The 27469-nt window shown below is 42.5% G+C and overlaps 1 protein-coding gene across 1 annotated transcript; it reads right to left on the bottom strand.

Moving 5' to 3' along the window:
- Positions 1–1358: 1358 nt before the first annotated feature.
- On the bottom strand, positions 1359–20507 carry LOC120042335 (E3 ubiquitin/ISG15 ligase TRIM25-like). Its single transcript, XM_038987144.1, has 11 exons — positions 20481–20507; positions 13813–13853; positions 9283–9436; positions 8763–8948; positions 8253–8471; positions 7249–7344; positions 5690–5923; positions 5395–5417; positions 5053–5198; positions 1427–1594; positions 1359–1393 (listed from the first exon to the last, which is right to left on the bottom strand). Exons 1-11 carry the CDS (start codon positions 20505–20507, stop codon positions 1359–1361), a joined length of 1329 nt encoding a protein of 442 aa, XP_038843072.1.
- Between the last annotated feature and the right edge of the window lie 6962 nt (positions 20508–27469).

The raw sequence follows: 27469 nt of genomic DNA, 5'->3' as shown, positions 1-27469 counted from the left end.
AACTGTGCAAATTGATAACGATACAAAACATGTCTAAAGTAACAAGTTATCTATTGCTACAACCACTAGAAGTAGGCCTTCAAATATTTCTCAGAACTACAAGTCATGAGACATGGGTTGTGTTCATTAGTGCACACCGTTTCCAAACGGAAAAGGACAACAAGGGCTACTTATTGAACCAGTGCTGGTAGATCTCTCTCTGTTTCAGTCTGTTCCCCCCCCCATTTGGTGCCTAATGAATACAACCCAGGTATGCAACTGATGAAACATAATACCATAAGAACAATTAATTATTAAACGATAGACTGATAAACATATAGCTCACCAACTTTTACATAAATTTCAAACAGCTTTTGAAAAACACACCCACGCTTCACACACTCATCCACAAGTCTTCTATCATCTAACTTTCATTGGTATAAAATTCACATCAAACAGAATTAAGTCAGGATATGTACTCACATTTGTCTGGTTACACATGAACACCTAAATGCTAGCCTGGACCCAGATCCATTTCTGCTGTCTTGCCAACTATGATGGTCATTCATATTGGAGCTGGCAAGACAGCACAAACAGATCTGGGACCATGCTAACTAAATGCACTAATGGTGTATAATTAGTCAGGTAGCCCATTGTAGTTTATGAAGACATACATTTCTGCAAGTGGTCAGTGCAATACCTTTCAATAGTATTTATCAAAGTGCCATCAAATAATAAACACCTTATAATACATCTTCCTGAGAATCAAAATAAATACTTAAGATGTGGCTTTCCCTGGATGTATAATACAGCCCGCACCTGGGTTCAAATACTAGGTGAAATTATTACAAATACTTCTAGCAGTGCTTGATCAAGCTTGCCTGGCTTAATGGAAGCAATAGAATAGATCCAAAACTATATTACATTACAAAGCAAACGCAGAAAAGTATTTGAAAATAATAATAATAATAAATCAAATACTATTTGAACCCAGGTCTACAAAAGAGAGGTTGGGCACATAAAGTGCTTTAGTCAACAACAAAAAACGTATGAGGTTAGAATGAGAAGCCCAGTTTCAAGTGTTTAGTTATTACAGTATAATCTTGAACAACAACAAAAAATTGTCTACGTTCCAAATGACACCCTATTGCCTATATAGGGCCCTGGTCGAAAGTAGTGCACTATATAAGAAATAGGGTGCCATATGCACTCAAACAGCTCATCTTCTAAAGATTGATGTATAATATTTAAAAGGTTTCCCAAAATTGTTCTTTTGGTAATTTATGGAAAAATCCAAAGTAGCCTTTTCACACATTCTCCCACTGACATCAATGCATGACTTTTTGACTGAAAATCAGACTTAAATGGAAGTAATTTCATCAGTCTGAATGAATCTCCTCTTCTTCCTCCTCTTCTTCTTCCTCCTCGTCTTCCTGCCCTTCGGGACTGTAAAGTTCGTCTGCTGACTCACTCTGGTCGTGTACAGCCTCCTCTTCCTCACTCCTCATCTCCTCCTCAGCTTCTTCTTGCTCATCTCCATCACTGCTGTCGTCATCATCATCCTCCTCCTCCTCCTCCTCTCCTCCGCTGTCCTCCTCTTCCCGGACTACGGGACCTGGTAGAAGACAAAACTGTTAAAGGTAGAATCCACATTTGGTGAAACTGTGCCACTGTTCGCCTCAGAGCCTCTTGTTATTGGTTTTGTTGATGAAACAGAGGAGCGTCCGACAGCGTAGTTGAAGACATGTTGCAGTACATATTCTGCTGTTCTATCATGCATGCAATCAAGTCTGAGGAGAAAAGTGTTTGTGGTTTCAAGTACATTCTTTAGGTTGGTTTATTTGTTGAACACACAAAAAAAGACAACTAAAAGACAAACAGTTCAGATAGAAAAAAAAAAGGTAAAAATAAATGTACATGTGAACCTGGAAACCCAAAGGGCTTTTGTAAAACCCAACCAAACATACAATTGAAGTCGGAAGTTTACATATACCTTAGCCAAATACATTTAAACTCAGTTTTTCACAATTCCTGACATTTAATCCAAGTAAAAATCCCCTGTCTTAGGTCAGTTAGGATCACCACTTTATTTTAACCTGATGGGGATAGGGGGTGCTGTTGTCACTATTTATGGAAATCGTGTAATTTTTGAAACGGCTTCCTACAAAATTCTTGATCGTGCAATATGCATATTATTATTATTATTGGATAGAAAACAGTCTATAGTTTCTATAGGAGTTGAAATTTTGTCTCTAAGTGGAACAGAAGTCATTCTACAGCAATTTCCCTGACATGGAGTCAGATTTCAGAAATGTTGGCCCCTGTTCTGGAGTCAGTTTTAAGTCCAATGTTATTCTTATGAGTATACGGACACTGCTTACGTCTTCCCCTGGATGCCTTTACGTGATGACGATTTGAATGGGGTCGATTGCGCAATCACAGGCACTATAAATAAAAAAACCCTGTAGCTAAGAACTCTTTTCTTGCTGCGTCATGCGCGTGGCGGCCACCGACCCGCACTTGTTCCAAGCATTAGTGTAGGGAGTAATATTACTCTGGTCATGTTTCTACTCGTTATAGGAGTTAAAAACATCATAAGGTAGTTAATTTAAAGCGTTTTATAGCAATTTATATCCGTTTAGTGCGATTTTGGGACATTTATTTCTGAGACTGCTGTGAATCTCTGGGCACGCTTCCAGTTCATGCCGAACGCAGTTGGCATTTCCACATGGCAAGAGGACAGCTTTCCACCAAAAGACGATTACACCCAAGAAAGGATCCTTTGCCCAAGATACTGATGGAAGAACAGCTCAAAGTAGGAACAATTTATTATGATAAATCGTGTTTCTGTCGAAAAATGTTAGTGGCTTAGGACGCCATCTTTTTTGACGTAGCTTCGCTTGGCGCAAACTGTATTGAAAAGTAAGGATAATTTAAAAAATGTAATTCCGCGATTGTATTAAGAATTAAATTGTCTATCAATCGCTGTCCACCCTATATTTTTTAGTCACGTTTATGAGTATTTATGTATACGACTAGATCACTGTCTAATATGGAGCACGGCATTTTCTGACCAGCTCGGCTACTTTTCTCATTGTATAACCACGATTTTGGTGGCTAAATATCCACATTTTCGAACAAACTGTATATGTATGTTGTAATATGATGTTACAGGAGTGTCATCTGAAGAATTCTGAGAAGGTTAGTGAAAAAATTAATATCTTTTGGCGATGTTGACGTTATCGCGCTCTTTGGCTAGAATCAATGCTGGGGTAACGTTTGCATATGTGGTATGCTAATATAACGATTTATTGTGTTTTCGCTGTAAGACACTTAGAAAATCTGAAATATTGTCTGTATTCACAGGATCTGTCTCTTTCGATTAGTGTATGCTGTGTATTTTTACGAAATGTTTTATGATTAGTAATTAGGTAAGACACGTTGCTCTATCTATTTATTCTAGTCGATTTGTGACGGTGGGTGCAATTGTAAACTATGATATCTACCTGAAATATTCACATTTTTCTAACAAAACCTATCCTATACCATAAATATGTTATCAGACTGTCATCTGAGGAGGTTTTTTCTTGGTTAGTGGCTATCAATATCTTAGTTTAGCCGAATTGGTGATAGCTAGTGGTGTTGGTGGACAAAGAAAAAATGGTCTCTTTTGCTAAGGTGTTTACCTAATAGATTTACATATTGTGTCTTCCCTGTAAAACATTTTAAAAATCGGACATGTTGGCTGGATTCACACGATCTGTATCTTTCATTAGCTGTATTGGACTTGTTAATGTGTGAAAGTTAAATATTTTAAAAAATATATATTTTTTGAATTTCGCGCCCTGGCTTTTCAGTGGGGGGGGGGGGGGGGGTGCCGCTAGCGGCACCCCAGTCCTAGACAGGTTTAAGAATGTAAAATGTCAGAATAATAGTAGAGTGATTTATTTCAGCGTTTCTTTCTTTCATCACATTCCCAGTGGGTCAGAAGTTTACATACACTCAATTAGTATTTGGTAGCATTGCCTTTCAAATGTTTAACTTGCGTCAAACGTTTCTTGTAGCCTTCCACAAGCTTCCCACAATAAGTTGGGTGAATTTTGGCCCATTCCTCCTGACAGAGCTGGTGTAACTGAGTCAGGTTTGTAGGCCTCCTTGCTCCCACACACTTTTTCAGTTCTGCCCACACTTTCTATAGGATTGAGGTCAGGGCTTTGTGATGGCCACTCCAATACCTTGACTTTGTTGTCCTTAAGCCATTTTGCCACAACTTTGGAAGTATGCTTGGGGTCATTGTCCATTTGGAAGACCCATTTGCGACCAAGCTTCAACTTCCTGACTGATGTCTTGATGTGGCTTCAATATATCCACATAATTTTCCTGCCTCATGATGCCATCTATTTTGTGAAGTGGACCAGTCCCTCCTGCAGCAAAGCACCCCCACAACATGATGCTGCCACCCCCGTGCTTCTCGTTTGGGATGGTGTTCTTCAGCTTGCAAGCCTCCCCCTTTTTCCTCCAAAAATAATGATGGTCATTATGGCCAAACAGTTCTATTTTTGTTTCATCAGACCAGAGGACATTTCTCCAAAAAGTACGATCTTTGTCCCCATGTGCAGTTGCAAACCGTAGTCTGTCTTTTTTATGTCTGTTTTGGAGCAGTGGCTTCTTCCTTGCTGAGCGGCCTTTCATGTTATGTCGATATAGGACTCGTTTTACTGTGGATATAGATACTTTTGTACCTGTTTCCTCCAGCATCTTCACAAAGTCCTTTGCTGTTGTTCTGGGATTGATTTGCACTTTTCGCACCAAAGTACATTCATCTCTAGGAGACAGAACGCATCTCCTTCCTGAGTGTTTATACTAGAAATTTGTTGAGTGGTTGAAGAAACTAGTTTTAATGACTCCAACCTAAGTGCATGTAAACTTCCAACTTCAACTGTACATACATATGTGAACATGATACATTATCATTTCTGTGTGCCTGTGCCCACAAATTCAAAATCTATTCAAATTATTCAACACACTCTAGTTCCCTCTACCCTTTCTCACACACACCAGTCTGTTACTTACAGAGCTCGTTGATGAGGTGAGAGACGTGAGAGTGTACTTCAGTGAGGAAGTCTTCCTGTTTAGCCTCCATGGACTCGGCCAGGCCGTCTGAGTCCACGCAAGCGCATTCTGGGTGGAACAGAGGCTTCTTCAACTGCCTGCAGAAACTGGGACAAACACACACAAACACACTCGCATTAGCAATGGCACATCACCCATAGACAGTTGGAGAGAGACACACGCATTACAAATTAAATATCACCCATAGACAAAGCTCACACACACACACGCACAAACACACTGCAAATGGCGCAACACCCATAGACAGTTGGAGACACACACACACACACACAACCCACTTACTTTTTGCTTGATGACTTGTACGCCTAAACAGCAAATCAGAGAAGCAAAGAATAACATCATTCATTCTTTTTATTTTTTTTGGGGGGGGGGGGTAGATCAGCGTTTACTATTGCAGGGATTGTGGCTTCCATCAATGTAATTTTCTGCATCTTTTCCATTCCCCATCAAAAAAATAATAACATTTAGTTAATGAAAATAAAACAATAAAGCTACTTAGGAACAGCAGGACGGTTTTAAAAAGAATGTTAAAGGCACATCCATTTGTCCATGTATATCAATTAATCCGCACACTGACCTCCAGGAAGCGGAAGGGGTCGTTCTCCTGGGCGAGGGTCTGGATGCCACTGTGGACATCCTGCAGACGGGACTGGTCCTGGACCGCCTTGGCTATGTTCCGCTGGATGCTGGGGCCACACTCGACCCCGTGGGAGCAGGAACAGTCCCTGAGGGAGGTGAGGAAGCCCTCCAGGTGGACCTGTAACACCTCCCCCAAGGCTGTGACCCGCTGGTCTGAGTCCTCCAGGAACCTCTGCACAGAGAGAGGGAGAGGGTTAAGAGGTAGGTGTGTGTTTAACCAAAAACTAACTAATCAGTGATCAAAAGTTGACTCATCTTCAGATCTAGATGAAATATATATATTTTTTAATACAACAAATTAAAAAATATATACAGCTCTGTAAACAATACAAATACATGACATCTTACATTATGGAAAGGAGTGCTGATCAAGGATCAGGTGCGAACACCTGTCCATAATCATGTTCATTACAATCTTAAATGCAAAACTGATCCTAGATAGGGCTGTTACGGTGAGCATATTACCGCCACACGGGTGGTCACAAGTCATGACGGCAGTCAAATTCCATGTGACAGTTTAGTCACTGTAATTAGGCTTCTCCAAACTCTGTTGTTGCTGATGGTCATTAGTAGCCTACTAAACTTGCCAACTGCCTGAACTGCCTGAAAATGAACCACGTGAAAAGCGTCCTCCATTCGCTATTTAAGAGCATAGATGACATGTATTTTTTCCCGCTGCCCCTGTTTCGAGACAGGTGCATGATAATGGTCCATTCTAAATCAAAACTAATTTCACACTTATATGATTTAGTATATGTAAATCATATACTAAATCATTAGTATACATTTTTGGGGGGGGCATTACGGCCACACAAAGAGGATGCGGCCGGGAAATTCGGGGCATTATCAAGTGCTTGTTAAATTGTGAATGAGAGACTGATTAAGTGTGTACAGCCTGAGCAATAAACAAAGCAGAGCTCATGCCTTTGGTGCGACTTAGAATGTATTAAAAATCAAAACATATAGCCCAATGTTTGTAGAACAACTAAAGTTGCATAAATAATTCTAAATGAAGCATTTAGGAGGAACGGTTTCTTTGTTAACCGCTCAACACAGAATAGCCCCATGTGCGCACTCATATTTTATTCAGCTATGTTCAACTGTATTTTTCACACTATAAAATAATGCCACGGAATTCTAAACAAATCTTGTCTGCTAAATGAACTAGTGTAGCCCACAGCCATATGGCATAGCCAGATCACGGCCTAACATAAAGACAACTCAGATTATGCTCTTCTGTTCTTCTGAAATAGACTTCATTTTCTTCATATCATTTTTCTTTAGACTAAAATAAATAATGGATTTATTGTGATGGTGTAGGCTATATTAACTTTTTATGTAGATGTTCCAAAGTTCTGCATCATTGGCTTATAGGCTATGCGTGGAAGCCAAGAGATGGGAAATGTGTTTATGTTAATTAACGGTCAATTACCGTGAGACCGGCAGTTATTTGTGTGACAATCACCGGCTGCCCTCATCCTAGATCAGCAATATCACCTTGTTCAGTCGTTCTTGTTCCTTCTGCTCCTGGAGATTTTTCTCTGCTTTGTTCAGCTTCCTGTCCACCTTCTGTAGCTGGTTCTCCAGAGAGCCCTGAGAACAGAGAGGGAGAGTGGGAGTTTGGGAGAATGGGAGCAAAACAGAGGGAGAGAAACAGAGGGAGAGAGTGGGTTTGAGGGAGGGAAGAGAGATTACATTCACTATGACAACAAGACTATAGTGAGGGTAAATGTTGAACTCAACTGGAAATGTCTCCCTTTTTCACATTGGTTCAGTCACTTCAGGAAGCAGCTTGAACAATTCATTCAAACAGTGAGATCACATCATGTTTTGTCTCAGTCCCGAATGGCACCCTATTCCCATTATAGTGCATTACTTTTGACCAGAGCCCTATGGGATCTCTCTCTTCCCACTATTTAGGTTATAGGGTGACATTTGGGACTCACTCATTGTCTCTCATTCGCTCAACCATGTCAGACAACAGCAGTGACAATGACATTCACCTGTGTTCTAGACTCATCAATTGCCATTCTGTGGAATGGCCTCGTCTAGAGTATAGAGGTGTGTTCTTTGTGTGTGTACCTTTTGTTTGATCGAAAGTGATAGGGAGTACATACTTCTTGTGTGCGAGTGTGTTCTAAGTGAGGGTCTTTCATTTTTAGAGTGCTTCATTTAGTCCTGTACATCCCCCTCCTGACCAGTAGACCAACAAACAGAGACCTCTTAACTCTACCACTCTTCCATAACGATATGTAACCTAAACCAGGGGTGCAATTTTGGTTTTAGAAGTGGGGGTATCCAGTCAGATAAACACTCCAACACGCTCAGAGGCGTCCACATGGTCCTAAAGCACACATTTGCCTAGGACAAAAATGCAATTTCAGAATGTGTGGGGTGGGGGCATGTCACCCCTGTCCCCAGTGAAAGTTGTGCCCGTGACTTAAACACAGTGATTAACCTATTCACTGTTTTATAGGTTTTATAACTTTAGAGCTGTTTACCTTCAGATCCTTCATAGTGTTCTTCAGGGTCTTGATGGTGTGTCCGGCGTGGCTCCCCTCGATGGTACAGGCGTTGCAGACACACACCCGGTCGTCCATGCAGTAGTAGCGGTACATCTCATCGTGTTCGGGACACTTCCTCTTCCTCAGGTCCCCCAGGGGTTCAGTCAGGGGGTGCTCCCTAAACGCAGGCAGCTCCAGGTGGGGCTTCACGTGCTCCTGAAATGGACAAAATGAAGAAAAAGTGAATGTTTGTCTTGACTTACCTGCTGATTGAAAATGTAAAATAAAAACAAAGCTTAAAAAATAAAAAAAGTGTTATGCACATCCAACACTTGAATGTGTTGAGAATACTGGTGCTGTGCAAAAAGAGTGCTTAGATAACGGAATAAGAATATTGGAATATTTCTGCTCCATAGTGCTTTACCATGGGTGAATTTGGAAATATGGATGCTGAAAAAAGCTCTTGGGAATAGCACTATTCCGTGTGTGGGCCTCCCAGATCTTTACCTGACACATGGACACCTCGCATTTCAGACACGTCTTGACCGCTACCTCTACCACCACTCCAGCCCCAGGTTCCCCTTTCCCTGCCTCGCTAGTGTCCCCTGGAGAGCAGTAGTCACACGGCACGGACACGGGGGTCTTGGCTGTTGTCGGGCTGCCGTCTGGTAGTTGTGGTCTTGACGATACTGCCTGGACATCATAGAGAAATGAAGAGAGGTAGCGTGTTTGTTGGGTGGGGCCTATAGGCTATGAATCAGTAGAGCAGGCTATTGTAGAGATGAATACTCCTTAAACTAAGGTCATCAGAGTGATAGGCCTTAAAATTCATATAAACTTTTCTTTGGTGCTTTTAGCTACCGCTCCACAGCTAATGTGACCAGGGGCCGTGTGTATCAAGCATCTCAGAGTAGGAGTGCTGATCTAGGATCAGGGCCCTCCTGTCCATGTAAAAGGCTAAACTTATCCTAAATCAATACTCCTCCACTGAGACACTTCATGAATACAGCCCACAGACAGCACATACCCGTCCCCTGCAGCGGAAGTCGTCTGCGATGTTGGCGAGCTTAAAGTTCTTCTGGGAGGCCGCGGAAATACACACATCGAAATGTAAATACAAAATGTAAGCAGAAAGAAAAACATGGTCATAAAAAACAAACACATTCGTCAGTAATAAGATCCTCAATCAGATGTAAGAACATTTCGAAGATTGTTCCACAAATATTGTTCAAGAAAACGAATAGCTGATTTACCTAGCTAACTCATTAGAGACCAAAGGAATTTCCAGAGTTAGACATCCCTGTGGTAACTCCTATGTCTAAAGTTTAGCAAAGACGTTAGTAGCCTAGTGGGACTTTTTGTAAAAAGGCTTTATAAATGAAAACATAGCAATGTATCAACCTATATGACATCAAAGAAGGCCAACAAACGTTCTGGTAGAGAATACAATGATGAGTACTACAATTCTTGCCAATAATGTTAAAATGTGCTCTTAACATTCCTATTACATCATAATGACTATGATTTATAAGTTTCCACTTATGTGGAAGTGATGTGAAGATGAAAAGAGGTGGGTTGGGAATGTGAACTTGGCACGTACTGCAGTGTTCTTTCTGTCACACCATTTCCTGGAACATGTACATCTGCCACAAAATAATATGTAAAACATATTTAGTCATAGTAGATGGCTAACCCACTGATGCTGCTTTGTTGTAAACCCCTCAGGTCTAAAATCTGTATGTGTATTTTATCCAACAGAATAATTTGTTTGTTTATTTAAATATGTCACAATGGGGGATAATCTTCCAAGTCTATGAAAAACATAGAAAATACAGTATTATAACAAATTGATCAGGGAACCATATTTTGTACCCTTGATATGGCTGTGGAGGAGTCCAGTAAGCTATACAGTCAGGAACTTTCATATTTTCGTTAGAAATACATGTATACCTTCATGCATTTACTGTGATACTGCTGCACAGTTTACAGGAAAAAGAAACAAACCACCATTTACAACCATCCAACTCTGTATCATTTACAGTGAAATATAACTTAAGTTAACAATGACATGTTAATCATCACTGGCATCTAATCTGTCCAGATCATCCAGTTTACCTTGGGAACCTGGCACAGAGTGATGCACAGAGACTAACTACATAGGGAAGAAAACATCAACCTGAACCGGTTTGAATGTGGGTGGCTCAACTGAAATTTGACTATAAAAAGGACACATCATCCAGGGTCAGCCATTGTATTACACGTACCAAGACAGGTAATAAAATAGCACCCTACGAGTATTAACCAGAAAATGTATGCAATACAAAGGTTGTACCTTTAGATTAACCTTATTTCAGATAAAAGTAATTGATGCTCTGAAGTTTTACAGATAATGTAACTGTGATATCATGCGTTCCTTTCCAGATTCGGCTGTGAAAAGATAGAACCGTCTTCAAACAGACAAAGGTAACGACAATGCCTATATTTTCCATTTTGTATTGGTATACATTTGTATTGCCGAAGTTCAGTGCTATAGCGCACTTGAAATGTAAAGGTAATTTGTGGTTGAGCCGAGTCATGCAGCATTTGCCGTGCATGTAGTCTCCACGAACACGGGAACATTGCCTTTAAATTCAAATAATGCTGTAACGCAGAACTTCAGCATTACGGATTGAATTGAGCCATTAGTCGACAACATGCAGAATTATAAGATGATTGATTAACTTGACACTCGAGGGAATTGGCATATATGGACAGGGCCAAACTTCTAACAGAATCAATGTATTTATGTATCAACTAACCCCTACAAGTCTAATGGGAGTTCTGCTAAGCTAACATATGGAATTATTTTAAGATGGTCATACCATGGATCATTTTGCTATTTGATTTGGATTTTTAGGACCCCTGTAGGGAAGAAAAAATATGATTTTTATAAAACAATTATTTGATTAAACATTGAATTTGGCCTTAGTCCATAGAAACGCATTGAATAACATGTTCATACATGGCAAACTATACTGAACAAAAATATAAACACAATATGCAACAATTTTAACGATTTTACTGAGTTACAGTTCAAATAAAGAAGTCAGTCAATTGAAATAAATGAATTAGGCCCTAATCTATGGATTTCACATGACTGGGCAGGGGCGCAGCCATGGGTGACCCTGGGAGGGCATAGGCCCAACCACTGGGGAGCCAGGCCCAGACATTCAGAATGAGTTTTTCCTCACAAAATGGCTTTATTACAGACAGAAATACTCCTCAGTTTCATCAGTTGTCAGGCGGTCCTGCAGGTGAAGAAGCCGGATGTGGAGGTCCTGGGCTGGCTTGGTTACAATGCCGGTTGGACGTACTGCCAATTTCTCAAACATTTTGTTGGAGGCAGTCTATGTTAGATAAATAAAAATGTATTCTCTGGCAACAGCTCTGGTGGACATTCCTGCAGTCAGCATGCCAATTGCACGCTCCCGCAAAACTTCAGACATCTGTGGCATTGTGTTGTATGAAAAAACTGCACATTTAGAGTGGTATTTTAGTGTCCCAAGCACAAGGTGCACCCGTGTAATGATCATGCTGTTTAATCAGCTTCTTGATATGCCACACCTGTCAGGTGGATGGATTATCTTGGCAAAGGAGAAATGCTCACTAACAAGGATGTAAACAAATTTGTTCACAAAATTTGAGAGCGATACACTTCTTCTGCGTATGGAACATTTTCTGAGATTTTTTATTTCATCTCATGAAACATGGGACAAATACTTATATTTCTGTTCAGTGTATTTAGGCCTAATTACCACTAAAATTCCATGAAAACGATAGAATGACAAGCGTAATATTTATGTGGGCTATAGCAGCCTATTGGTAGGTAGCCGAAATTGTGGTTTCTTCCCTGTATTCTTTGTCTATGGCGCTGGCCTGAATGATTTACTGTAGGCTTGTGTGCAGAGGCCCGTCCATTGGAGGCGTGACCAGATAGTCAAAAAACAAACAGGACATTTGTTTTGAAGTGTCTGCGTGATATAAGAAAGATCAGGAAATTATATAAAACATTTTGTGACCCATATGTCACCCATTTTCTGGCACTAAACTACTTCCATATATACAGTGCATTTGGAAAGTATTCAGACCCCTTGACTTTTTCCACATTTTGTAACGTTACAGCCTTACTCTAAAATAGATTCAATAGTTTTTTCCCCTCATCAATCTACACACAATACCCCATAATAACAAAGCAAAAACAGGTTTTCAGAAATTGTTGCAGATGTATAAATAAATAAATAAATGAAATATCCCATTTACATCAGTATTCAGACTCTTTACTCAGTACTTTGTTGAAGCACCTTTGGCAGTGATTACAGCCTTGAGTCTTCTTGGGTATGATGCTACAAGCTTGGCACACCTGTATTTGGGGAGTTTAGCTCATTCTAATCTGCAGATCCTGTCAAGCTCTGTCAGGTTGGATGGGGAGCGTCGATGCACAGCTATTTTCAAGTTTCTCCAGAGAAGTTCGATCGGGTTTGAGTCCTTGCTCTGGTTGGGCCAGGGACAAGAGACTTGTCCCAAAGCCACTCCTGCGTTGTCTTGGCTGTTTGCTTAAGGTCATTTTCACGTTGGAAGGTGAACCTTCGCCCCAGTCTGAGGTCCTGAGCGCTTTGGAGCAGGTTTTCATCAAGTACGTGACGCTTGGCATTCAGGCCAAATAATTATGTTTCTCATGGTCTGAGAGTCCTTTACGTGCCTTTAGGCAAAATCCAAGCGAGCTGCCATGTGCCTTTAACTGAGAAGTGGCTTCCATCTGGTCACTATCATAAAGACCTGAATGGTGGTGCTGAAGAGACAGTTGTCCTTCTGTAAGGTTCTCCCATCTCCACAAAGGAACTCTAGAGCCCTGTCAGAGTGACCATCGGGTACTTGGTCACCTCCCTGACCAAGGACCTTCTCCCCCGATTGCTCAGTTTGGCCGGGTGGCCAGCTCTAGGAAGTGTCTTGGTGGTTCCAAACTTCTTCCATTTAAGAATGATGGAGGCCAATGTGTTCTTGGGGCCCTTCAATGCTGCAGACAATTGTTGGTACCCTTCCCAAGATCTGTGCCTTGACACAATCCTGTCTCGGAGCTCTACGGACAATTCCTTCGTGGCTTGGTTTTTGCTCTGACATGCACTGTCAACTGTGGGACCTTATATAGACAGGTGTGTGCCTTTCCAAGTCATGTCCAATCAATTGAATTTGCCACAGGTGGTCTCCAATCAAGTTGTACAACCATCTCAAGGATGATCAATGGAAACAGGATGCACCTGAGATCAATTTCAAGTCTCATAGCAAATGGTCTTAATACTTATGTAAATAAGTATTTATATACGTTTTATTTTTAATCAATTTGCAAACATTTCTTAACCTGTTTTCACTTTGTCATTATGGGTTATTGTGTGTAGATTGATGAGGAAGTTTACTTATTTAATCCAGTTTAGAATAAGGCTGTAATGTAGTAAAATGTGGAAAAAGGGGTCTGAATACTTTCCGAATGCAATGTACTTCCATTCATTTTTTAAACTGGTACCTGGCTACTTTCAGACGAGTCTTATGAGGCTCTAGGGCATCCTAGAGCAAAACAACCAACGTACGTGTTCATGAGAGTCTCACCTTTCGATGGTGGGGTCATATTATTATCAAACTATTCGGACACTACAGACGATTTCGAAGACCAATTTTCAGATGTCTCCTGGTCTGACAAACACTTCTGTAGCTCTGTGGGCATTAATATGGAGTTGATCCCCCTTTGCTGCTATAACAGCCTCAACTCTTCTGGGAAGGCTTTCCACTAGATTTCGGACAATTGCTGCTTCTATTCAGCCACAAGAGCATTGATGAGGTTGGGCACTGATGTTGGGCGAATAGGCCTGGCCTGTAGTCGGCATTCCAATTCATCCCAAAGGTGTTCAATGGGGTTAAGGTCAGGGCTCTGTGCAGGCCAGTCAAGTTCTTCCACACTGATCACGACAAACTATTTCTGTATGGACCTCGCTTTGAGCACGGGGGCATTGTCATGCTGAAACGGGAAAGGGCCTTCCCCAAGCTGTTGCCACAAAAGCTGGAAGCACAGAATCGTCTATGCTGTAGTGTTAAGATTTCCCTTCACTAGAACTAAGGGGCCTAGCCCGAACCATGAAAAACAGCCCTAGACCCTCCACCAAACTTTACAGTTGGCACAATGCATTCGGGCAGGTAGCATTCTCCTGGCATCCGCCAAACCCCAATTCGTTCTTCGGAATGCCCGATGGTGAAACGTGATTCATTACTCCAGATAAGGCGTTTCCACTGCTCCAGAGTCCAATGGCGGCGAGCTTTACACCACTCCAGCCGATGCTTGGCAGTCCTCAACTGGCAGCTTCATTAAATTGTACCCGCAAAACACCAGTCTCAACGTCAACAGTGAAGAGGCAACACCGGGATGCTGGAATTCTAGGCAGAGTTCCTCTGTCCAGTGTCTGTGTTCTTTTGCCCATCTTAATCTTTTCTTTTTATTGGCCAGTCTGAGATATGGCTTTTTCTTTGCATCTCTGCCTAGATGACCAGCATCCCGGAGTCGCTTCTTCACTGTTGATGTTGAGACAGGTTTGTGCAAAATAATAAAGGAAAATATATTTTAAAAGTGTATATATATATATATGTATGTGTATATATGTATATTTATACATATGTGGGTATGTGTATATATATATATATAAATATTTATATTTACCCCAAAAATATATGGGGGATTGGAAATGATGCAGACAATTACATTGATGGAAGCTACAATCTATCTGCAATATTAAAGCTGATCTACCCCCTATAAAAAATAACAAATAAAAAAACTATTGACGTAACCAATTATCAACATTTGAAGGAGATGTATCTACTGCTTGGATAATTTAAAAAAAGTTTTTTGTTCAGATGGAAATGTCAATCCAACATATCATTTGTTAACTTGTCAACAAGTTAATAGGCTATTTACTTTATTGCAAAAGTGATACTGAATTATGTTTGGTTGTCAACACAACCAAATATCAACATTTCAAAGACATGTACTGTATCTTCTGCTTGGATAGTTCCATCTGCTCCACTGACTTAGTCGGGAATTAATTTCAGTTTGTCTATAACTTAATCATTTATTTGTTGGATTTACGATAGTGGATATGACTTTGAAGATCTGACGTTTTTTCAAAGGTTCAAAGTCAACATATTTTATACAAGGTTTACCTATGTTGAAAATTGGTTACAATAATGACATAATCCTGTGGTGAAAATGTTATGCTCAAAACAATGTTGATGACTTGCAAATCCAATGTATTTTACACATACATTCCATATCACAATGCATTGACAAATGACATTTAAACAGGATTGATTGAACCAGTGTAACGGCTTTCTTCCATAGGTGAAGGAGAGGACCAAAGTGCAGCGTAGCCAGTGCTCAACATGTTTAATTAAAAGATCAAGTGAACACTACAAACAACTTACAAAATAACAAAGGTGAAAACCGATACAGACCTATCTGGTGCAGAACACAAACACAGAGACAGGAAACAAACACCCACAAACCCCCAACACAAAACAAGCCTCCTATATATGATTCTCAATCAGGGACAACGATTACCATCTGCCTCTGATTGAGAACCATATTAGGCTGGACATAGAAACAGACAAACTAGACACACAACATAGAATTCCCACCCAGCTCACGTCCTGACCAACTAAACACATACAAAACAACAGAAAACAGGTCAGGAACGTGACAGAACCCCCCCCCCCTCAAGGTGCGAACTCCGGGCGCACCCCTAAAACTCAAGGGGAGGGTCTGGGTGGGCATCTGTCCGCGGTGGCGGCTCCGGCGGTGGACGAGGACACCACTCCACCACTGTCTTTGTCCCCCTCCTTAGCGTCCTTTGAGTGGCGACCCTCGCCCACGACCTTAGCCTAAGAATCCTCCCCAAGGCCCCCACATGATTTTGGAGGTAGCTCAGGACAGAGAGGTAGCTCAGGACAGAGAGGTAGCTCAGGACAGAGAGGTAGCTCAGGACAGAGAGGTAGCTCAGGACAGAGAGGTAGCTCAGGACAGAGGGGTAGCTCAGGACAGAGGGGCAGCTCCGGACTAATGGCAGCTCCGGACTGAATGGCAGCTCCGGACTGAGTGGCAGCTCCGGACTGAGTGGCAGCTCCGGACTGAGTGGCAGCTCCGGACTGAGTGGCAGCTCCGGACTGAGTGGCAGCTCCGGACTGAGTGGCAGCTCCGGACTGACTGGCAGCTCCGGACTGACTGGCAGCTCCTGACTGTAGGGCGGCTCATGACTGTAGGGCGGCTCATGACTGTAGGGCGGCTCATGACTGTAGGGCGGCTCATGACTGTAGGGCGGCTCATGACTGTAGGGCGGCTCATGACTGTAGGGCGGCTCATGACTGTAGGGCGGCTCATGACTGGCTAGGGCGGCTCATGACTGGCTGGCGGCTCATGACTGGCTGGCGGCTCTGGACGCTCATGGCTGGCTGACGGCTCCGGCAGATCCTGTCTGGTTGGCGGCTCCGGCAGATCCTGTCTGGTTGGCGGCTCTGGCAGATCCTGTCTGGTTGGCGGCTCTGGCAGATCCTGTCTGGTTGGCGGCTCTGGCAGATCCTGTCTGGTTGGCGGCCCTGGCAGATCCTGACTGACGAATGGCTCTAGCGGCTCCTGACTGACGAACGGCTCTGACGGCTCGGGACAGACGGGCGGCTCTAACGGCTCGGGACAGACGGATGGCTCAGACGGCGCTGGGGAGACGGATGGCTCAGATGGCGCTGGGGAGACGGATGGCTCAGATGGCGCTGGGGAGACGGATGGCTCAGATGGCGCTGGGGAGACGGATGGCTCCGATGGCGCTTGGCAGACGGCCAGCTCATACGGCGTTGGGCAGACGGATAGTTCAGACGGCGTTGGGCAGACGGACAGTTCAGACGGCGTTGAGCAGACGGGCAGTTCAGGCGCCGCTGGGCAGACGGGCAGTTCAGGCACCGCTGGGCAGACGGCAGACTCTGGCCGGCTGAGACGCACTATAGGCCTGATGCGTGGTGCCGGAACTGGAGGTACCGGGCTGAGGGCACGCACCTCAGGGCGAGTGCGGGGAGAAGGAACAGGGCACACTGGACTCTCGAGGCGCACTATAGGCCTGGTGCGTGGTGCCGGAACTGGAGGCACTGGGCTGGAGACACGCACCATAGGGAGAGTGCGTGGAGGAGGAACAGGGCTCTGGAGATGCACTGGAAGCCTGGTGCGTGGTGTAGGCACTGGTGGTACTGGGCTGGGGCGGGAAGGTGGCGCCGGATATACCGGACCGTGAAGGAGGACACGCGCTCTTGAGCACCGAGCCTCCCCAACCTTACCAGGTTGAATGGTCCCCGTAGCCCTGCCAGTGCGGCGAGGTGGAATAGCCCGCACTGGGCTATGCAGGCGAACCGGGGACACCACCTGTAAGGCTGGTGCCATGTACGCCGGCCCGAGGAGACGTACTGGAGGCCAGATATGTTGGGCCGGCTTCATACCAGTGCGGCAAGGTGGAATAGCCCGCACTGGGCTAAGCACGCGTACTGGGGACACCGTGCGCTCCACCGCATAACACGGTGTCTGACCAGCACGACACCCTCTCACTCCACGGTAAGCCCGGGGAGTTGGCTCAGATATCCAACCCGGCTTCGCCACACTCCCCTTTAGCCCCCTCCCAAGAAATTTTTGGGTGAGCCTCTCGGGCTTCCAGCCTCTCTTACGTGCTGCCTCCTCAATCCACCGCTCCTGGGCTGTGGCTGCCTCCTTCTTCTCCCGAGAGCGGCGATTCTCTCCAACCCTTCCCCAGGGTCCTTTTCCGTCCATGATCTCCCAAGACCATTCCTCCTGTGTCCAGTAGTCCTGTGTACTGGGCCGCTGCTGCTCCCCGTTGCTACGCTGCTTGGTCCGGGTTTGGTGGGTGTTTCTGTAACGGCTTTCTTCCATAGGTGAAGGAGAGGACCAAAGTGCAGCGTAGCCAGTGCTCAACATGTTTAATTAAAAGATCAAGTGAACACTACAAACAACTTACAAAATAACAAACGTGAAAACCGATACAGACCTATCTGGTGCAGAACACAAACACAGAGACAGGAAACAAACACCCACAAACCCCCAACACAAAACAAGCCTCCTATATATGATTCTCAATCAGGGACAACGATTACCATCTGCCTCTGATTGAGAACCATATTAGGCTGGACATAGAAACAGACAAACTAGACACAACATAGAATTCCCACCCAGCTCACGTCCTGACCAACTAAACACATACAAAACAACAGAAAACAGGTCAGGAACGTGACAACCAGTTTGTGCAAATTGGAAAGGCCCTACCCATGAAGTGTAACATTTCATAGAGAGGGTTAAGAGTTGCTAAACAAGATTATGTGTTTTATTAATTCAGATCATCCCTCAGATCTAGCTAAGGGACCAGTCTGTTTGTGCCAACATTCCACTACTTGTCTTAACAAATGTTTGACATACAGTGGCGAGAAAAAGTATGTGAACCCTTTGGAATTACCTGGATTTCTGCATAAATTGGCCGTAAAATTTGATCTGACCTTCATCTAAGTCACAGCAATAGACACACACAGTGTGCTAAAACTAATAACACACAAATGAGTGTATTCCTCTTGTCTATTTTGAATACATCAGTTAAAATTTCACAGTGTAGGTTGGAAACCCCAAGGCTAATGACTTCTCCAAAAGCTAACTGGAGTCAGGCGTCAGCTAACCTGGAGTCCAATCAATGAGATGAGATTGGAGATGTTGGTTAGAGTTGCCCAGCTCTTTACAAAACACTCACAAAATTTGAGTTTGCTATGCACAAGCGTTGCCTGATGTGAACCATGCCTCGACTAAAACAGACCTCAGAAGACCTAAGATCAAGAATTGTTGACTTGCATAATGCTGGAAAGGGTTACAAAAGTGTCTCTTAAAAGCCTTGATGTTCATCAGTCCACTGTAAAACAATTGTCTATAAATGGAGAGAGTTCAGCACTGTTGCTACTCTCCCTAGGACTGGCCGTCCTGCAAAGATGACTGCAAGCGCACAGTGCAGAATGCTCAATGAGGTTAGGAAGAATCCTACAGTGTCAGCTAAAGACTTACAGAAATCTCTAGAACATGCTAACATCTCTGTTGCCGAGTCTACGATACGTAAAACACTAAACAAGAATGGTGTTCATGGGAGGACACCACGGAAGAAGCCACTGCTGTCCAAAAAACTCATTGCTGCACATCTGAAGTTCGTAAAAGAGCACCTGGATGTTCCACAGCGCCACTGGCAAAATATTCTGTGGACAGATTAAACTAAAGTTGAGTTGTTTGGAAGGAACACACAGCACTGTGTGTGGAGAAAAAAAGGCACAGCACACCAACATCAAAACCTCATTCCCACTGTAAAGTATGGTGGAGGGAGCATCATGGTTTGAAGCTGCTTTGCTGCAACAGGGCCTGGACAGTTTGCTATCATCGACGAAAAAATGAATTCCCAAGTATATCAAGACTTTTGGCAGGAGAATGTAAGGCTATCTGTCCGCCAGTTGAAGGTCAACAGAATTTGTGTGTTGCAACAGGACAATGACCCAAATCAAAAATACACCTTCTGGAGTGGCCCAGTCAGAGTCCCGACCTCAACCCGATTGAGATGCAGTGACATGACCTCAAGAGAGAGGTTCACACCAGACATCACAAGAATATTGCTGAACTGAAACAGTTTTGTAAAGAGTAATGGTCCAATATTCCTCCTGACCGTTGTGCAAGTCTGATCTGCAACTACAGAAAATGTTTGGTTGAGGTTATTGCTTCCAAAGGAGGGTCAACCAGTTATTAAATCCAAGGGTTCACATACTTTTTCCACCCTGCACTGTGAGTGTTTACATGGTGTGTTCAATAAAGACATGAAAACTTAAAATAGTTTGTGTGCTATTAGTTTAAACACACTGTGTGTGTCTATTGTTGTGACTTAGATGAATGTCAGATCAAATTTTATTACCAATTTATGTAGAAATCCTGGTAATTCCAAAGGGTTCACATACTTTTTCTTGCTAATGTACGACACGGAGCTCAAGGAGTGGAACTTTAGCACAAAACATGTCTGGATTTCCGGACAGTCACATGACTGTCAACCCAGCCATCGTTAGATGTTGGTTTAAGTTCACAACACTTACCCGTTCCTTGGGAGAGTGTGTCCCCATGCTTCCCTATACCACGTCCCTCATGTGTACATGCCCCTCCGATGGCCTCAGGTGCCATCCAACTTCTGACACCAATGCACTGAGATCGGGGGTAGCCCTGCCCGGGACATGACCCCGGGTCCGACGACATTCAACCCAACACCTTAGCCATTACATGAAGAGATCCAAACCTCTTCACAAGGTCGCTAGGTGTTGGGTTGCTACAATAGATGCCTATTTATTAGAGAGAGTAGCAACAAGAAGCAAAACATAGTCTGTATTTGTCAGCGCCATGCAGTGTCAGTAGATAAATCCAACCAATGTCCAACTTATCAGCTATATAAATGAAACTCCAACAAATTCAAAGATATATTGTAATCAGCCTTTTGTTTATAACCATTAATGACCTTCAACATCTCCTTTCTCAGAGTCCATACCACCACATGAAGTACAACTAATATTCAGAACACTGGTTAAGCTTTGGACCGGAGACAACAAAGATGGCACACAACAAGGGGTCATCCCTGTCCAATGCCCGTCGTCGTGAAAGTTTTGTTGGAAGTGAAATCAGGGATTCCATTTCACTTCTGGATGTTTTGTACTCAAATGCATTTGAAGAAGAGGACATAGACTCCGCAGTAGCTAAGAAGACAGAGGTAGATTTTTACAGAGGAGCCCCACCTCAATGGCTTAACTTCTACTGGGCTGAAAGGGCAACGTCAGCTGATAAAACAACCCCCTTTATCAAAAGAGACGGATACACTGAGCTGATAGAAAATATTATGAAACGGAGTAAGGGCGACCTGACTTCTACCATGAATCTGCTGCATCAGCCAGGCAGTGGAGGAACCACTCTGGCCAAACAGGTGCTCTGGGATATGCGTAAAAAGCTCAGATGTGCTGTTCTTACAGGTGCTACCTCAGATATCCCCGCTATCGCCAAGCAGGTGATTCACCTTTTCACTGCAGGCAGTCAAGGCCCGCCGAACACTGTGCTCTTACTGCTGGAAGATGAGCGTATTCTGGAGAATCTGCAGGATGCCATCATGAAAGAGACTGCAGAGAAAAACATTAAGACCAACAGGCCTGTGGTCATCATTTTAAACTGTGTGCGTAAGGCAGTTATCAAACAAGAGGACCATAACAACTCAAGACATATTATTCTCAGGACGGAACTTTCTGAAGCAGAGAAACAACAGTTTGAGGAGAAACAGATTGAGATCAGTCGAAGCTACATTAATGAACACAAACAGTTTCATGGCTTTAACATAATGCAATCCAATTTCAGTGGAGATTATGTTAAAGAAACGTGTGCCTTTTTAGATGTCAGGAAAAATAGAAGATCTAAAAATTCCCAGCTTCTTGCATTCTTATCACTGGTGAATGCCTACGTCCCTGGCTCCCACCTTCTGCAGTCTCAATGTCAGGCATTCCTTGGTCCTCCAGATCCCATTTATGGAGGTCCTTCCTTTGAGCAGCGAATGGAGCCTTTCACTCATCTGATAGTGACATTCCCTGCTCGACAGGGACAAGACAAACATGTCTGCATGGCTCACTCACTGATTGCACAGCAGTGTGTTAAGGTACTGGCTATGGCAGGTGTGACCAGGAGTGATACAGCAAGGAACTTTCTGACTGAATTTTGTAGAGAAGAGGTACAACAATTTTTAGTTCAAGACATGTTAACGAAAAGGGAAATTGGAGAAGAGCGAAAAGACACGTTTTCCAGGTTGATTCAAGATATTGAAGGCGAAGAATCCAAAAGCAATGTTGTATCTGTTTTACAATTAGCTTCAGAGATATTCAAGCAAAACCCATTTCTTCCTCAAAATCTTGCTCGTTTTCTTTACATTGAGAGAAAGGCCTATTTTAAAGCGGAGAAGTGGGCAAAAATAGCAAAAGAAAGAGATCCTAACAGTTCATTTGTTGCTGATACACTGGGGCAAGTATACAAGAACCATTTGAAGAGCAAGGTCCGTGATCCTTCCATCTCTGCACAAGACATCTTGGAACTGGCAGAAAAGGCCTTTGAGGCTTTCAAAGATGAGGAAAGGGCTGCTGAAAATGAGCAAGGAGCAGACATGCAAGATGATGGTATGACCAAAGTCACAAACATCTTTAACAACAGAGGACTATTTAGTTATCTACAGGTTGCCAACATTGTTTTTGAATCACTTGTCTCGCTTGATAAAAACTGGCAAAAGGTCCTTACCATGGAAATATCCGCTGACTCCTTCGTATCAATCGGACAGAAAAAGCTCTTCAAGTACAAGCCACTCATCATCAGCCTCAGGGATGAGGTGGAGAGGAAATGTGAGTTTTTTGACAGTTACTTGACTTACTCCAAGCACAGCATAGAGAAAGATGAACCACATTACTTTCAGACTGATGTCAAGAACTGCTACTGCAAATATGTGGGGACATGCACACCTATACACTCAGAGTCTGCAATAGATGTACCCCTCCAGAAGCTCAAAGAGGAAATGCTTCGCTGTCTTGACAAGGGCTATGATAAAATGCACTTTTGGGAGGAAATAAAAAAGGATTGGGAAAAAAAGAAAGATGGTGGTGGTGAGAATAACGCTTCCCAAAACTTAATCCTTGCCAACATCATCTTAAGCGAAGTGGAAACAGCATCTCCAATGCTTACCCCTTTGCCAATCCTAAGAAGCATTCTGGAGAGAAATCTTTTGGCTAATTTTGGTAACCAAACCCCAGAGTTTTACTTCTTAGTCCTTTTGCTGTTTTGGCCCGAGGAGCATAAGAAAATGGATTTCAATATGGACCTCAACAAATGTGTTCTGGAGATGCAAGACTCCTACAAAAATACATACAAGAAGCATCTTCGCTTAAGGTACCTTCGCCCCCTTATTTTCCTGGGACGGGGTGAGGGTTTGAGCAGACTGGTTCATAGATCAAAAATAGACAACCTATTGGTAGAGGAGAGTGGTGAGGTGTGGAGAGAACCCAGTGTCCAGGACCTTCTTCTTCCAGTCAATGGAGTGGTTAGACAGCGCAGGGTGTTTGCGCGCGTTGATGGCAAGGAGATTGAAGTTTCTGCCGAAGAACAAAGCAAAGTTTGGAAGTCCGGAGGCGTCTGCTTCTACCTTGGCTTCACCATTAGAGGTCCTGTAGCCTACGGCATCCACTACCCATCCCATTCAGATAGGATTAAAGAGGAGGAGCCTCGTAAAATGTTGGAAGTACCGGACATCAAATTGATTAAAGACGGTAAGACAGTTCTTTTTCAAATTTGTATCTCTATATTCTCTCACTCATGTTCAAGTTCTTGATATTTTAATGTGCTAATACACAATATAATGACACGGGACGTCCAAACCCACCAATCTACACAGGGGAGACAGTGACTCTGGGAGCATTTGTGACTCATCTCATGGAGATCATTATTTGCACTAAATATCATTGTTATTGTATTTGTGATATCATTGATTTTAAAATGCTTTGTGTACCAGGAAATTAACACCATTGTATTATCACTGAGGTTAATGCTTGGTGTGGTTGATTTTCTGATTGACGTGTCTGTCCCCAGGGGCTGTGAGAAGTTGCCCAACATGTGCCAATGTGATGGTGAGCTAATGTTTGTTACAGTATTCATAGAGTGTATAATAGTAGTAGATAGGTTTTTGACAAATGAAACGTTTTACCACTAACTATGTTGACTGTGCTCTTTATTCATGAATATAACATAGTTTCCATGACAATAAAGAAATATGTTGGGGAAATTGTACATTTTATCTATTTTCACATGGAATTACCCAGCTGGCAGCTGCCCTCTTAGAAAAAATGATTACAAAAGCTTGCTTTGCAGAGGGATAGGGTTCTACCAAGAACCTTTTTCATCTGAAGAACCCTTTTTGGTAGACAAGGACTCTTTATAAGGCAAAGGGTTCTACCTAGAACCTTTAACATGCTTAGAACTGTTTTTGGAAGAAAAGTTTTTTTTGTTGTTTTTTTTAAGGCAAGAAGGATTCTTTGGAAGGCAAGAAGCTTCTGAATCTGAATAAGCATATTTATTGTAATTTCTATAATTTACATAGTGCTTGAGCATTTGTGTTTAACTCAGTGTTTAAACTTTAACATCAGGAGTTTGAGTAATCTGAAAAGTTAAAAGAGATAGGTGAGCAAACCTATATGGGAATATTTGTGCATATATATATCTGGTATTCCCATAATCATTTTACATGTAACTGACATAGTGGTGTAAAATAACTCCAGTGTTGATATTAATAACCAGAGTGTGGTTGTCATTTTTACTCTATGTAGAGTATAACATTCAAAACCACGCCAATCATAATCATATTTCCCAGTATGCTCTATTGCAGGTTGATTTTCAGAATTGTTTGTTTTAATATCTGTGTTTTTGCATGTACATTGATTGGTTGATTAATCTTATGCTACACAAAGATTAATAACGTACATTTTCCTAAACTAATCCAATCTGTTAGTAGTTGGATTTATTGCACTCATTACTGGGATGGTTGTTCAAGTTTAGATTTAGATTTAGTCTCATTTATCAATCTTCACTACCTTTGATGTCATTCTGAATGCAGGTTGCAAGTGATAAAAATTATAATTGTTGGATATCCTCACTCTGGCTGGATTCCAATAGGAATTACACATCACTTTGAAAGTGAGCATAATGTGACTTGCAGGCCTAACGTGGCCTGTAAACCAGGAGTTTCCTACCACTATTCTAGGCCCTCAAAGAAAAGCCTTATGATATATGAAAAGGGTTCTTAGTAGATCCGTTCATAGAGGGTTCTAGGTAGAACCATTTACAGGGGGTTCTATGAAGAACCCTACAACACTACACTCTATGCAAAGGATTCTACCTATGACAAAAAAGGGTTCCCTTATGGGGACCAACCAAAGAACCCTATATGGTTTTACTTAGCAACTTTTTTTCTAACCAAAAACCATTCTTCATTAAATTGCAAATTAATGTATAGAATAAGCAGGTTTAAAAAAGTGTGAAGGCAAGTAAGGCAAAGAAACCCTTCAAAGTGCAAAGTACAACCTTCACACTACGATGTTTTAAGAATGATGTCATAAATACAGTTTGATAATCTGTGATAATCAGAGATCAATGTTCCCTTATTCAGGAATCTACCAATTGGGTTCAGGTTGAACCTGCAGTCTTCACTGAAGAAGGCCCAATGTTCAGGTACACTCCTGGATTGGATTAGTCCCTCACCATATATCGTATGATAAAAGCTTTAAGTTTTGCTACCCAACAATTCTGTCTTAGGATAACAGTAACTAGATGGAATAAACCTCCGATCCATTATTTAAAGAAAGTCTGACTTCATAGCGTTTGTTGAACTACTTGTAAAAACTTAGGAAATACAGTATGTGAGGATCTACAGAAAAGTTTAACAAAGTAAAGTAACCATTATGATGTTTGTCAACTGCTGATAAACAATTAAATACATGACTTACTTACTAAATCCATTCTGTCTTCTTATCATGGCATCTCTAGCATGTCTCGCCTGGGGCGCTACGAGTGCAGAGTATCAGGGCTCCGGTGGGTATGTAAAGACCATGTCAATCTGAAGTATCAATTCAGCTCCTGGGAGCCTCACAGGGCAATGATGAAACGCTTGGGGTACAAGCAAGGTGGCCCCCTATTGGATGTCACAGTCATTTCAGGAGAACTGGAAGAAGTGCATCTGCCACATTTTGCCTGTTTCGGTATGGGCGTATATGTTTATAATTCAAATATAACTGATGCAAACTACTTTTAAAAAGCCTTGTTGTTGATGTCAACCTGATGTTTATGCAAATGTGCCTGTTTTTATCTCTGCAGGCGATGATCCCTCCTTTAAAGAGATAGTGAGAGTTCTACATGTAGAAGACTGTGGTGTGTCCGTAGAACAAGTGGATGAAGTCACCCGCTTCCACGTCAAGATCCTCCATCCAACCTTCTCTCCAAAAGGAGTTCTCGTGAGATCTGGCTTTCCGGTGAAAGCCCACTGTGACTTGCTGCTCTACCAGGCCAAGGCAGCATTCCTCACTCTACATGCATATCTGGTGCCCTGTGATTCTTCTGTAGAACAGGTTATTTCCACTTATTGTTCTCCTCTGTGGTTAAATCATCTCTCAATGTTATCAATGCAGATAATACCAGTGGATTTAGAAAATTGACATTTAATATACAGTGTAGCCAAGCTCCTATTCAGTGTTTGACTTGTAAGGAGCTCACCGGAGCTGACTACCAGCACATCAAATGTTCTACTATTGAGATCCTGTTGCTCTTATAGAATATTAGCTCAAAAGTATTGTGGAGCTCCTGCACCTAAATACTGACTGTACCGGAACCCAAAATGAGTAAAGCACTGCCTATACAGTTCCTACAGGCGGAAAAACAGCTGTTTATTTTCCATCCAAAAGCAGGGAAATTTGGTTGACTTGTGGTGTTAGGAAACCTTAGGGGTAAGAGTCCGATATGGTGTTGCTGTGTCAACATCTCCCAGCAGTTCTTCTCGGGGTAGCTGGGTACTTTAGTTTACAATGTTATATAATTCATTCATTGAAATCTCTTTCAAACAACAAAATCTAACAAAATGTCATGTGTGAATGGTTTTGACAAGGACATGTTGGCTTATGCTTCTTCAGGCAATGAAGAAAAAGGAGCAGTCTTATGGATACAGGAGTATCAGAAAGCCGCAACCAGTCAAGTCCCTTCGGATGAAGGATTGGTTCAGCCTCACAACGTTGTCTCCTTCTGCTGAAGTTAAACCTCCTGTATGTTTTAAGCTCCCACAGAATGTTAATCTAATTAAAAAAGCAATAGCAATTTTAATATACTAACAAAAACTACCAAAAAAAACAACTCTCTCTCATCTACTGCCTCCACAGAATATGAAGCTGAGATATGACAACACCAAACCAAACTTCTTTGAGGTGTTCATAAAAGATGCAGATGTTGACTTCAGTATGAAGCTAATCAGTGACGTGGAGGG

This window comes from Salvelinus namaycush, unplaced genomic scaffold (genome assembly GCF_016432855.1).
Source record: "Salvelinus namaycush isolate Seneca unplaced genomic scaffold, SaNama_1.0 Scaffold657, whole genome shotgun sequence".
Lineage (NCBI taxonomy): Eukaryota > Metazoa > Chordata > Actinopteri > Salmoniformes > Salmonidae > Salvelinus > Salvelinus namaycush.
This window is presented reverse-complemented; position numbering and strand designations above follow the sequence as displayed.